Source organism: Pempheris klunzingeri, chromosome 11 (assembly GCF_042242105.1).
Source record: "Pempheris klunzingeri isolate RE-2024b chromosome 11, fPemKlu1.hap1, whole genome shotgun sequence".
NCBI lineage: Eukaryota > Metazoa > Chordata > Actinopteri > Acropomatiformes > Pempheridae > Pempheris > Pempheris klunzingeri.
The window spans coordinates 11,621,921-11,635,691 of record NC_092022.1 but is presented as its reverse complement, the minus strand read 5'-3'; the positions used below and the strand labels follow the sequence as shown (position 1 = coordinate 11,635,691).

General features: G+C 40.2%; 1 protein-coding gene across 10 annotated transcripts in view; it reads right to left on the bottom strand.

The window, feature by feature from the left end:
* Positions 1 to 13,532, bottom strand: part of huwe1 (HECT, UBA and WWE domain containing E3 ubiquitin protein ligase 1) — a 40,778-nt gene extending 27,246 nt beyond the window's left edge. For 6 of the 10 annotated variants that reach the window (XM_070839552.1, XM_070839561.1, XM_070839560.1 and 3 more), the window contains exons 1-20: positions 13,488 to 13,532; positions 11,349 to 11,418; positions 7,433 to 7,482; positions 7,169 to 7,238; positions 6,792 to 6,890; positions 4,490 to 4,696; positions 4,222 to 4,374; positions 4,064 to 4,126; positions 3,818 to 3,895; positions 3,669 to 3,719; positions 3,412 to 3,580; positions 3,232 to 3,332; positions 2,887 to 3,037; positions 2,648 to 2,775; positions 2,423 to 2,563; positions 2,202 to 2,307; positions 1,974 to 2,081; positions 1,780 to 1,881; positions 1,522 to 1,602; positions 297 to 403 (exon numbers count right to left, since the gene is read on the bottom strand). In XM_070839552.1, the coding sequence (XP_070695653.1) occupies positions 297 to 403; positions 1,522 to 1,602; positions 1,780 to 1,881; positions 1,974 to 2,081; positions 2,202 to 2,307; positions 2,423 to 2,563; positions 2,648 to 2,775; positions 2,887 to 3,037; positions 3,232 to 3,332; positions 3,412 to 3,580; positions 3,669 to 3,719; positions 3,818 to 3,895; positions 4,064 to 4,126; positions 4,222 to 4,374; positions 4,490 to 4,696; positions 6,792 to 6,890; positions 7,169 to 7,213 (1,890 nt within the window). In that variant the 5' untranslated portion in view covers positions 7,214 to 7,238; positions 7,433 to 7,482; positions 11,349 to 11,418; positions 13,488 to 13,532. Of the gene's footprint in view, positions 1 to 296; positions 404 to 1,521; positions 1,603 to 1,779; positions 1,882 to 1,973; positions 2,082 to 2,201; positions 2,308 to 2,422; positions 2,564 to 2,647; positions 2,776 to 2,886; positions 3,038 to 3,231; positions 3,333 to 3,411; positions 3,581 to 3,668; positions 3,720 to 3,817; positions 3,896 to 4,063; positions 4,127 to 4,221; positions 4,375 to 4,489; positions 4,697 to 6,791; positions 6,891 to 7,168; positions 7,239 to 7,428; positions 7,483 to 11,348; positions 11,419 to 13,487 lie in introns of all 10 variants that reach the window. The other 4 variants (XM_070839554.1, XM_070839558.1, XM_070839562.1 and 1 more) reach the window with 2 other exon arrangements.
* Between the last annotated feature and the right edge of the window lie 239 nt (positions 13,533 to 13,771).

The following is a 13,771-nucleotide window of genomic DNA, read 5'->3' as shown; positions in this document are numbered from 1 at the left end:
AAAAATTTGCACATTGTAATGCTTTCACCCAAAACTTGATGACCTGGATTATTGTTTACACAACATGCTAGAACCTGACCTGGGTCAGCCAGTGGAACACACAAGGCAGAGGTCATTGTACCAGACTGTTATCCTTACGGTAATTTCTTTCTGATGCATGCTTTCAATTCAACAATTTCACATATTGAATAGTGAACAGTAAACATGCTGAGACAAAGAGAGAAAGTGAGACAGTTAACACTGAACTGTCACAGACAAGAAAAATGCAGCACACAAGGGCAGTGCTGCACACTCACGTCTTTGATGAGAAGGGCATGCAGCATGACATCAGTGAGGCCATTATCCTGCAGGGAGGAGAGCAGGGATGGCTCCTGGAACACAAACACCGTCACAACCTCTGTCGCTACAGACCCAAAAGATAAGAGCAGGGGGGAGAGAAAAAAAAGGAAATCATAATCCAAAATCATGATCCACAACAATGATTACAAATGAGTGTTTCCTACACTTAGACTTTACTTGGTATAGCCGCCCAGGTATATTAATGGCTGCTGAAGTATATTTAGCAACCCCTTTTAGCATATTTTATCTTTTTTTAATCTATTCGAAAGAACGTCTTTCATGATTAATTAACTAGTGGGCATTTCCCCTCACTTTTCCCCTTCCTCCCTAAACACAACTGGTTGGGGATGGTGCCATTTGGTACCATGTTGGTTTCAATAGGCGATGTCATTTACAACAAGCCTCCTCCACAAACAGCTCACATGCTATTGCGAAAATGGAATTGCAGTGATAAAAAAATCCAAAATGCACGTTGTGTTGTTCTGGACAACGTTATAAAACATACTGCTGACGAGGACAGTCAACAGAGCAGACACATACAGGGAAAGAGAAACAGAAAGAGGCAGGACAAACTGGTGTATTTATGTGTGTGTGTGTGTGTGTGTGTGTGAGTGTGTGTGTGTGTAGTAAGAGACGAGAAGTACACGGGTGTGTGTGTGTTTGTGGAAAAGAGAACTGAAGTGAAAAGGAAGGTTAACACACTGAAGTAGTTTGTGAGTAAACCCTGGAGAATTAAGTAGAATTAAAATGGTGAAATAATCAATCAACCTTTATCTATATAGTGCCAATTCATAACAGCGTTATCTCAAGACGCTTTCCATAAAGTGCAGGTCTACACCAAAATCTTTGAGAGACCCAACGATTCAGGAATTCAAAATCAAGGATTCAAGAATCCCCACATGAGCAAGCATCAGATAAAAAAAGAAATAAGCTAATGTATTCATTCAATGCTTTTGATAAACAAATATGAATGTCCCTCTCGTCAGTTACACCTCACTGTCACTGTTAGGATATTATAAATCATTAAAGCAAAAAGTGAAATGTATTCACTCTCAGTTCCCCTTTCCAGCTGATACACCATTTAATATGACATCGCCTATATCTCTGAAATCAAGTGAGAGCACTTAGCTCAGTAAGAACAATACATTGAGGGGCTTTTGTGAAGTGCTACTGTGAACTCACCTAAGAGGAAGAGTGAAGGGCCATAGTATTCTGCATTACTGATGATGTGCTTGAGTGAGGTAGGCAAGGACCCATCCATTACTTTTGAGAAAAAGAGGGTGCACATACATACATCAACAGTCAACATTTGCATAATGAAATGTGTAGATCTTGAATTAACAAATCATGAATCTGTTCAACAAGTATAAACAAGATTAGAGTAAAACCAAAGTTCTTGAGTTTGACTATAGAACAAGTAAGAGGATGCCCATAACTCACCATGGCGGATACCATCAGAAAAGGCAGGGTCCTGGATGGCTTTCTTCAAGAAATTTAGCATGGACTTTAACAGAGCTGCCCTCTGGGGGATACACTGCATACCTAGAGACACAGTGGAGACAGAGTGTCATGGTAATGATATAGTACAATAGTGAAAAGTTGTTTTTTTTTTTGAATGCATTTGCTTTGTGTACCTGCACGAGGTGTGTTAGCAGTGTTGCTCTGTGCACGGTGGTCCGTCTCTGGTCTGGAACCAGAAGATGTGGAAGGTCCAGGGCTGCTTTCCATGGCAACTTCTGACACTGTGGGAATACAAATATTAACATGTCAGCACAATAACTGGGGGGTTCTTTCCGACTACAATACTGACCAGTAGCCTAAACCCATATAGGGCAACATAGGTCTGAGGAAAAGTGACTTACTCTCCATGTCTGTGTCCATGTCCTCAGACTCTACAGCTGCACTAGGCCTCTGGATCTTTGGCTTGATGACAAAAGGGCACTCTTTCCTCGACAGGTCCACCTCATGCTACGTATAGAAAGTGAAGAAGAGTGAGTGAGCCAAGAGGCTTGGCAGATGTTTTGGTGACTGTAGCTCAAGACTGCTGTATCAGGAAGAGAGAAATGCAAAGTGCGTAACTAACCTCTAGCCTGCAGATAAAAATGGAAAGGCCGCTGTGGGACTGAAAGGCAGCCATGTCAAGGTTGGTGATGAGGTCCACGACCCGCACTGCTCGTGTCACAAAAGTGATCTGGTCCTGCTCATCACCCAGGAACTTGATCACCTACAAAGTAAAAGATATAAGAGTAGATTTAATTTTGCTGAGGAGAAAGCTATGATTGCTTATGATGTATGGGTAAGATCATACCTTCAGCAGGGCTTCCATCATGCCACAGGAGACGAGAGCTTCCCCTCCAGCGTCATAGCTAGCCAAGTGGTAGAGGAATGAGAAGAGTGCAGTGGCAAACTGGTGTGGGTAGGGTTCCATCAGAGGATCTAGGAAATAGAAATCCAAAGTAAACAAACAAGCTTACATTTCAAGCGTCCCGTTTTCTTGTGCATCGCACGCTTAACTGTTACACAAAAAGGTTTTGGCCGCATTCTCACCAATCATTGCTTGTATACAGTTGCGCACCAACACAGGCAAGAAGCCATGGTAGGAGGCGGTGCCAGTGCAGTCGATGATGTTGGACAGCTTGGGTGTTCTCTCCAGGTGGACAATCGATGTTAAAGTGCGCAAAGATGCTGCCTTGATATCCTGAAGAACAAAAGCACAGAGTATTTCAGGAAATGAGAAGGGACTTGATGATGCTTCTGCACAGACACTGAACATTAAGATCATCTGAAAGTAATCTTGATCTGAAAAAGCAGCTACAGATGTCTACAGTGTGTGCTTAGGCATTTAGTGTAATGACATAGTGATTAAGCAGAAAAAGCAAGCTACATGCTTACCACAAGCTGTTTGTCTGTAATCTGTAATACATCCACCAGCTCCTCTATCAAGCCATTATACAGAATACTGTTGGCTGACTCTTGGAGTGCATTTGAATACACTGCAAAGAAAAAAAAACGTCAGCAGACTTGGAGCAAAGCCCATTGTCACTTTATCTTTGGAGGAAGAATTCTGCTCACCCAGTATAGAGATAGCATGCAGTCGGGCCTGCACAGCCTGCAACCTCTTCTTGTGGTTTGAGAAACCATGGGCCAGACGAATGTGTGTGAACAGCAGGGTCTGCTTGTCTTTAGGGATGTTGTACATCACTGTCAGCGACTCCATGATCTCAGATGGGCTCTCTGAAATCTGAGAGACACAGAACACAATGTTTAAGATAAATGTAGAAAAAGAAATTGTTACACCTCTGTTAATGGTAATTCTAATGTGACTGTACCTTGTCAAGCTGCTCGATGTGAATGTAGTGTAGCGTGTTACTACTTGTCTGCTGAGGCAAAAAGAGAGTTTAGAAAGGTTTAGGAAGAAGCTGGGCCATCAACGCAATAGTACAAGAAATATGTACATAATAAATATCTTGGTCTTTACCTTCCTCTCTACTTTGACCTCAGGGCCTGGTTCAGCGTAAAACTCAAAGTGCAGTGTGGTCGCACTGGGAGGGTACTTCTACTCATGTACCCAAGGGGGGCAGCAGAGTAAGGAAAGACAGTTTATAAATAGGGGTTAATTAGTCTCATTTGACAGTCTTTATTTATAATCATAAAACTAAGAGTCCCACAGCTGTAGTTAGTTGACCAGAGATAGATACTGAATGTCACTCTGTAAAATTCTTACCGTCATAGGCAGATCCCTGCAGCACTCAGCCAGACCAAAGCCATTCTCCTTTCCTCCCCAGCTCTATAAAAGAGAACAAAGAGACTAAACAATGCAGCTCTTTCTCTTGAGGGACAGCTGGAATCATGGCAATGGGAAAACAATGGCATTCACTAGACCTCAGCCAGGTGTTGCAGACGAGCCAGCAGAGGCGTCCTTTTGTCAGATCCCAGTCTTGTGATATAGTTGGAACGCTTACTGAACACATAGAGCAGGTTCAGCACAGACAGGACCACCTGCATGTCACATGATGCTAACAAGGTGGTTAAGTGCTGTAAAGGGGACGGGATTGGTAGAAAAAAAAAAGAGGGAAGAAGTTAACGAGCTGCTTTACTTTTGTGTCTGCAGCATATGCAGAAGAACAGAGTAGTGCTCGAGAGTACCAACCTCTATGGAGCTGTAGAGGTGCCTAGAGAAGCTATACTCAATAAGCAGGGCTGTGAAGTTGAGCACCGCCAAAAGCAGGGCTTTGAGCTGTCCATTGTCGGGACGGTCACACACCAGCAGCCATGACATATTCTCCACTGTCTGGCCTGCATCACACAAGATGCCATCAAAGCGGTCTAGCAGATCCACCCAGTGGTACAGCTCACACTGTTGAAAGACAGTAGGAAGAGGAAAATTTTCAGCGATCAATTGAGTCAAGTATCCCGGACCTTTTTATTTTCCTCAAAATGCTTTCCGAATATGAAAAGGTGTTTGGGATGATAATGAATCCGATCTAAACATTGCTGTGAATTTTTGACGGTTACAGTCAATAGTCTTGTAATTTGAACGCATCTGGCACCAAATAAAATGCTGCAAATCACCACCCAGGAAATGTTTTTTAACACTTATTAATCTTATATTCAGGGTGGTACATGCTCATAAAAACATGGGAATCGTAATTACCCATTGAACAATGAAGGCATGCTAAATGGGGTTTTCTACAAAGTGAGATTAGAGAGGTATGTTGAGCCCGAAGCCAGGTTTTTCAATGTCATGAAGGTGGCTCTAGATCACCATAGTAATATATACTGCAAGCAGAACCTGGTCCAGAACCGGTTATGCTCAAGTAAGTTTTAGCTTATACTACCATAAAAAAGTTTTAATTGAGGGTATGTGTCATATTGTGGGGCCACATGCAAATCATGATGCAAACTTGTTGAGTTGTACATTAGTAATGCGGCCAAAAGAAGTCGTACAGTTACAGTAGCGCAAACTGTATGCATCGTGTTGTCACGGAAACTGCCTGCATCCAGTTGGTGATGCAGAAAATCTACAATTTTACACATACCAACAAATGTTACATATCAGACCATCCATACACTAAAAAAATGAAGACACAGCAACAACAGATCACTGTGGATGTGGATGATCAGCTGCCATGTCCATTTTACAATAGTGGTACAATAGTGGCAGCTACACCAATGAGAAAATGTAGGCTTAGTCTATTGGTAATGTCTACTACAGATATTAAAATTATTATTATTCTTTAATTAATTAAAATTAATTTCACTTTGATTTGGCCAAAAACTTAAGTGATTTCCACGTCTACTTTATGGGACCGTGTCAGACCTAAATGCTCTATGTTTAAATATGCTGAATTAAATAAGCACTCTACAATGTGCAGCTGCTAGATTAGAAATAAACAGGAGCCACTGCTAGTGCTTAGAACATAAATATATTTACTTCTGTCAGCATTCCTCTCTTGCCTTATTTGCAACAACAGCTTTTACATTCTTCATATTTCTCCATTATAACAATCCGTTCCTAAAGGCAGCATTGATTGCTCCCCTTTCCCCCCCTCAGTCTCCATTGAGGAAATATTCAGAGGGTTTGTGCAGAAGGAGAGTTAAATAATGCGTCAAAGGCCCCTGATATGGGAACGTGCACAAGAACCTGAAGCAGTAAGCCCGGGTTAACAAAGATAGTCTATGACCACCTTCGTGATACCTGCTATCTGGGCTTGCAAGAGTCATGCAAAGTAAGTCTGCCTATGTTGAACTAGCTTCATAGTACACTCCTCTGGAGGGCAGTGCATCCACATTAAGCGGGTTAAATAAAAAGGCAATTTTATCTCTGTTTCAGCCCTCCATACATGACAATTTTTCAGGAAAAAATACTTTAAACAGAATTTTGTTTCTCATTTTAAATGTCTGCATAACCCATCACATAGCATTGCTGCTGTGATTAACACGTATTTATGTTGATTTTGTTAGACTATGTTGCAGGGCAGCAATGTAAGAATGACTACTGGTTAGCATGTAGTATCAATGAGGCTCAATTAAATCACCATTTTATATCCATTCCATTCACCAGTATTTATAGCTTTGCTAGACGATGTGACCATTAAATAACAATTTTGTCAGCCAGGCTATATTTGTCCCACTCCTTACTAGAGGCTGGCTGAATGCGCAGTTTTGTTGTTTTCCAGTTGAAGAGAGGTTTTTAAAGCCGTTTTTCTATAAGCAGAGGTCTCTATAAAAACAACCTGGAGAAGCTAGTGTGGACTTCAGTCATTTTCATGAAAGCAACTTTTAAAGAATTAGATAATTTCATGGAGACATAGTCTAAGGCGCACCCCAGTGGCCATCAACTTCCCATGATATACGATACAACCACTGACCAGAAAGAACCCTGTCGTAACAGATATACAGTCAGAATTCCTAACAGAAAAGATTCTCTCAGTCTTTTCTTTAGGACTTACCTTGCCAATATTCCAGGTCTTGATGTGCTGCAGTTCAACCAGCAGCTGCTCATCACTGCATGCCTTGAGCTTCTCTATAAGTATCCTGCAGTCAGCAGGCTGTTCAGAAGGAGCACAAAATGATTAGTCAAGCAGAGTAAATTCTGGGTGGTGCAGATGACAAATCTCTATTGCTGTTTTAAAAAATTCCAAACATCCTCTACATGAAAGTAAGCAACACCTTTTACTAAGCATTACTATCCCCTGAGTTGTGCCCCTATTATGAGGTTCTTTGACATTTAATTATAGGAAAGCTCAACGTGGGTATGGTAACACTATGGAAATTAGGGATTAGTGTGGCTAGAATTGATCACAATGCAAACATAATCCATACTCACAGCTTCCGTAGGAGTTTTCTTTAACTTGCTTCTGTCGACCTTCATTGTCGATAATCTCTATTAGTTGCTCCTGTCAAAAACATGTCCATCAAAAAAACACCACATGACGCTAAATTTCAATATATTATGATACAGAACTTCTTAGATTTAGAAATGGTAAATAAGCCAAATATTGCAGTTAAGATGCTAAACCCAATGACACAATCAGATACAGAGTTAAGAACCCTGGACTCGTACACAGCTTACAATGTGAAATGTACTTACAAAAAATAATTTGGCAATACCAACTTAACAGCATGTTCCAGTCACGTTACCTGCAAAATTATGGTAAAAATCAAATTAGCAACAGTGCCAAGATGCAAACTAGAAAGTGTACACTTAGTTATAAGATACATCAATCTAATAGGGTGGTGTACAAAAAAGGTGTAGTTAAAACTGTAAATAAATGATAGCATCCATTTCATAACAGATGCATAACAATATATCCTGACTATATGCTCATACATGATGTACTAAGTAAATTAGAATAAAATACTGAATTTTGACAAAGCACTCAACTAATGAGCAAGGGCACAAGATATGGGTATTTTCCTTTAAATAAACTGTAGTAACTAACAACTGAGTGATCATAACCATTGGTTGAAAGGTAAAGACACAACATTTGTTTAGGTTATTTTGCCAGGTCTGATCATCACAAAGCAGACCGAGGCAGAGACTTAGCTAGTAGCTAACTAGCAACATCCGACACAAAGTTAATCAAATTATGCCGGGCCCAATTTAATAGCCTTAAAAAAATATCTAACATTTCACGTACGCGGGATTCAAGTGATATCTAAATAAAACACATTGCTAAGTCACCGTATACTTGCCCACCATCAACTCAAGTGACTTGACGCTGACAGGTTAAAGTTGTAGCTACATAGCTAACAAGCTAACGTCACCCTTGCTAACAGCACAACGTTATTTACCCGATGTTAACAAGTCACTACACATATGTTGGACTGCAGTTGCTGCCCGCAAACAACATCGGCTTGCTTGGTGATTAGCAAACAACAAGGCACGTTAGGAAGCTTAATGTCCCAAAGACTTCGATCGGTAACGTTTGCTACGGAGTTCATGTTAGCCTCTGACCAGCTAACACTGAGCTACCGGTATCGTTAGCAAACGATCTTCTCTTGAAATACTTCAACGCGTTTGAATACCACCAGACCCTATACAAATCGGCAAAGTCGCAAGCAAGTCGTAACTGCAATTAACAGCAACCATCTAAGACGTAGCTAACCAAAAACCAGACAGTTGAAGCTATTTGTGCCACAGCTGTCAATCCAGATCTCACAGATTCACCATGCTGTCCTGACCTGACTCTTGACTAATCTAGGTCGGGGCTGCGCAGGCCGCAAAAGAAGCCCGCACTCCCTACTCCGGCACCGTCTCCGCTCCAAGTAAAAGCGAAACCGTAAACACCACTCGGTGACCAGCGACAGTAAGCTGGGTGTGTGTCAAATACCTGGAGCCAGGTATCGTTACTTTGCTGGGGCTCTTACCCTGGTTCCTCTGCTAAACAGCCGTAACACGCGCTAGCTAGCAGGCTAGCCGCCGTTAGTTGAGTAGCAAGCAGAAACGCATAATAACTCGCTGAATCATTGTCGGACGGGTCTAACGTGACACTGCGAGTTTTGTTTTCAATTTTCGTTTGGGCAAATTGACTACAGGCTACCGGCTCGGCGAAGAAGGGTGTTCATCCGTTCGTTGTATTATTTTTCAGAGTATCCGCGCTTGTTTCCATAGCACATAGGCACTAACGATAGCTGTTGGCACAGTCATCATGACTGTGGGTAGTGTGCAAAAAGTGAATAACGTTACGGGAGGGAAAGAGTAGACAGTGACACTGTTTATCGATGCAGTGCTTGTTAATATAGGGTAACTGGCCCTCTGTGGAATGCATCACCTTCATATTTTATGCGGCCCTTAACATTTAAGATCAACACCTATCTGCAACAGACAACACCCACAGCAAACGACCATAGGAGCTATAACAATAGTAATTAATATCACTACATAATCCTTACAGTTGTACACAGCTGTCAATCACACCACGGGGAGATACGTTTTATACATGCATCACAATTTCATGCAATTGTCTGTGAACAGTACTGAAACACAATGTATGAACAGTTGCAGTGTTTGCCACATGCATATGAAGTAAAGCCAAGATTTTAAGAGCATATTTGGTCATGACTAATTCAGCTGATAATGAAACAGAGGCATCCCAGTTTCAATGCCAGCTGAATAAAGATCTCTAGTGATTGTATTGAACTTTTAATGTTGAGAATTCTTCAGTTACTTCAGTAAATACTGTTTTAGACTCATATTTTATATATACACACTACTCACAAAAAGTTAGGGATATTCGACTTTCAGGTGAAATTTATGGAAAATGTAAAAAGTTAATGCTACAGTGATATTATATCATGAAAGTAGGGCATTTAAGTAGAAGCATGCAATGGTAATTCCTTCATCTCAAACAATTTATTGAAAGAAAAGCTAACAACAGTGGTGGGTATACCACAACAAAAAATTTTCAGTGTCTCAATAAATTGGGATGTGGCCAAAGGACGTCCACTCCTCTCCTTTCTGTGACTCTTCCAGTCTCTCTGTATCACTGTTACAACCTCCTGATGACACTCTGTGACCCTCTAAGCTCAGTGAACACCTCCGTCTGAGGACTTCCTGTTTGAAGCCTCGCAATGCCGAGGTGCTGCTGATCAATTGTTAGGTGTCGTCTTGGTCTCGTGATGTCAGAATGTGAACAGCATGATGAGGAGGACTGTTTAAATACCAATTCTAACTGAAGCAGGAAATGTATTGGTCGATTCATGGATCAAACCTGCTGTTAAGCTTCTTGTTAGAGAACAGCAACTTGTGCAAAAAGTACTGAAACACTGAACAGTTGGACATGTGCATTCAAAAGTTTAGAGAATGTCACATTAAGTTCACCTGGAAAGGTTAGAATGCATTTTAGGTTCATCCTGAAATTTCACCTGAAAGCCGAATATCCCTAACTTTTTGTGAGTAGTGTATATATACATATATATATATATACATATACATATACATATATAAAAATGGCATACAAAGTTCTGGGGTTTTTTATTATAGGAACTAATATCAGCATTATGATGGTGGAACAAGTTAAATTAATGAATAGTAATCTATTAGAATCATTATAACTGCTGTATATTCCATCAAAACTGAGACATGATTTCCAGAACAGTGCCTTGGAGTATAACGCGATTCACTGAAACGAAACAAAAACTGTATTCACACTTAGGGATGTTGAAAATCAAGGAAGGTTAAGCAAGCTGTCTCCAACTTAAAATATCTGAAGGGATGCGGTAACCATGTCAAATATGCCATCTTTATCAAAGATGGATGCATCAATCGATTACAGTGTGTGGCACAAATTTATTTTTTAAAATTATTAATGAATGAATGATTCCTCTATAAACACACAATGACAGTAGTTAAGGAAGAGAAATGTATACCACCAGTTAGCTAAACCCATGATTATTCAACATAATTTCATACTATAGTTGTTCACAACTCTTTAATATAGTTATTTGGATTTCTATAAAAAATTTAAAAAAAAATCACTGTCAAATCTATTTTAACTTTCAGATATCAAAGAGTTAGTGACTTTTTCCAGAGTAATTTGGCGCTATGAGCAGCACTAACCCTGTGCCACTGAGCCCCATTGTACTGGGTTGAATTGCAGCTGATAAATGCAAATAAATAACTACAGTTAATCACTCCAGCACCATGTGGATGGATATACAAGACCACAGGGGAGAAGAAAATAAGTTTACAATGTTTAGGGAGAAACTGACGTCAGAAAATAGGAAAACTTAAGATAATTTAGCTTTATAATTTAGATATACCTCATTTCACCAGAAATATCTGATAATTCCGGTGTTGGAAAAAGCAGGAACTTACATATTCCTGTTTCCTTTGTGTGTTTCCTGCTATTAACCCTAAGTAGTGATTAAATTATTTTGTGGGATGGTATAAGCTTGGTAAAAAAAAAAAAAATGCAAATCACAAATCACTGTATCCCTTATGTGTATATGGGTTTTACTAGAATAGTTTTAGTCAAAGTAGTAAATGGGTAAGCAGTACATACCAGACACTGCTTTGGTTCAATAGATCCACCATTCTCATCCTTGGCTTGCTTTGCAGTTTCTTTAAACTATCTGCAAATGTGTAAACAATCATATCAGATATCACAGAATAAGAAAATGTAAGCAGCTGGTTTACAAACTAAACAAAGATTGTGAAAACTATTTATGGCAACTTCAACTGTATGAATAAATTATGTGATAATGCAGATCAGGAGGGACAGAAACTGATTTCTATTTAAAGTTTGTGTTATGTTATCAGTTACATTCTGTCAAACACACCTGAAGTTCAAATTAAAACCTGAAAGCTTTAAAACCCACTTCCAACTTTTATAACTTTGGGGTCTGCATGGTTTTCTTTTATAAGCAAATGTGACTTTACATGCCTCTCTGCCAGACCGCTGCGGTTTTACACATATTAGACATCTCAAGAATTTCTGAGAACATTTCTACAGTCCTTGGGTCAGCATGTGTTCTTTTAAAACATAATTCAAGAATAACTGACTTCTTTGATATCTTGTTTGGAAACATGGCGTCTTTAATGTGTAGGTTATCAATTCTCATTAGGGGCATGGAGTCGAAACTCATTGCTTCCAATTGTAATTCTCTAATAATAAGTTTAACTGATTTGTCTGCCATGCAGCTCAGCTGCTTGATTCAGACTTCAGGCTTTCATTATTCCCTTGGGTGCCTTGGTTAGTCAGTCAAATTGATTGTAAATGTCGACAAGTCTCATTATGAATAACACACAAATATCAGCAGTGCTTCAATTGAAACATTAGTTCTGAATATTAAACCATCACTCTCACTCAATTGTCTGATACTTAAATATGTGTAATCAAAATTCCAACATGTGTACGATCATACACAATTAACGGAAGTGCCCAAAATTTCGGTACATCCTCATATATTTTCAGGCAAAACATCTGCAGTCCCTTTCTCCACTGTCTGTGCTTTGAAGTCAGCTGGTGGTGTCTACTGCTGATGCAGATCAACTTCAGTGTGCCAGCTAAGGACAGGCATGAATTGATAAATTGAGCCATTGTTTTGTTACAGAATAAATCAATACAGTATGCAGCATTCTTTGCAACAAGTCCCCTCCTCCTGTTGTCATGTCATTGTCACCACAGTCACAGCTTAAGAGGGTGACAAGGACCAAAGGGGATGCTAACAGACGCCACAGATTCACTTTACTAACTTGACATTAAAATAGTTTAATCTGTTTTCACTGAGATGCATCACTTCTTGCGTTAAAAAAGACTCCTAAATATGATGTACATTCGTAGTTATAGGCCCGTTTAACAGTGTGATGCTTCCCGAATGGGTTTATTTGATTTATGACACATCTCTGCACAATTATATTCCTAAACATCCTTAATGTAAGCCACTGACGGTATGAGCTGGTCAGTAATGGCAGTGGATGATACCTTAGTTTGAGTAACATTACCAACATACATCCCCTGACTCGCTTATCATTCTCAAGTTAGCCAGCTTAGTTGTAACCTTGTACAATATTGTTTGCCAGTATCATTATTAAGGTAACTTCTTAACACTACGCAGTTTGGGTTAAGTCAATGGTGGCGCTAACGTTACCAAAGTTAAAAGCTAGTTAGGTGACGTTAGCTAGGCTCACTAACGTTAGCACTTTAGGCTAACGTTAGTTACTTCGGCACAAATTCAGCTTTGATGGACAACTAACGTTAGCAGACCACGAAAAGTCAAATCAGCAACCTGCCACACATATTTACCCTCACCGGTTATTTGTACAATCACTCCAGATGAGCGAGAGAAGCCACTGAACGAGGACACAGCTTTGACTTGTAGTAGTACAGAAGCGTTCATACCCACACACAGTGAACATGAGTGTGTGTGAGTGTGTATGTTTGCGGGTTTCGCGCGAGCTAGCTAGCTAGCTAGCAGTGCGAGCTCCGCACAATGCTCCATCAGTGGGATCATGGCTAAATTAAAAATGGCGGTTTACACAGCATATGATCCGTACTTTACCCTTAAAAAGACGCTAGATTTGTAGTCTCGGGTGCCAGTGGTGGGCGCGAATCATCGACGGTAGTGGTTAAGGAAGAGAAATGTATACCACCAGTTAGCTAAACCCATGTCAATACAATGGAATAAGTCTTTCTGCTTACCTCGAGTGCGTGTTACATTTGCTTCTCCATCTTGCACTAGCGAGCGGTAGGGCAGCTCCGATCTCGCGAGATTACCTGCTGCTGCGTTCACCCAGGACACTCCCTTGTAATTGTTGTAGAGAAACGACGCTAATGCGTTTTCGTCTGCAAGAAGGCACACACCGCCTACAAACCGGTATTTCCAGCCTCGAACTTGTGATCAGATGTGCAAACGAAAGCACACAGGAGAGTTCTCCAGTCTTCATGAAAAAATATTTTAATTCAGTTTAATATGAAAGTATTCA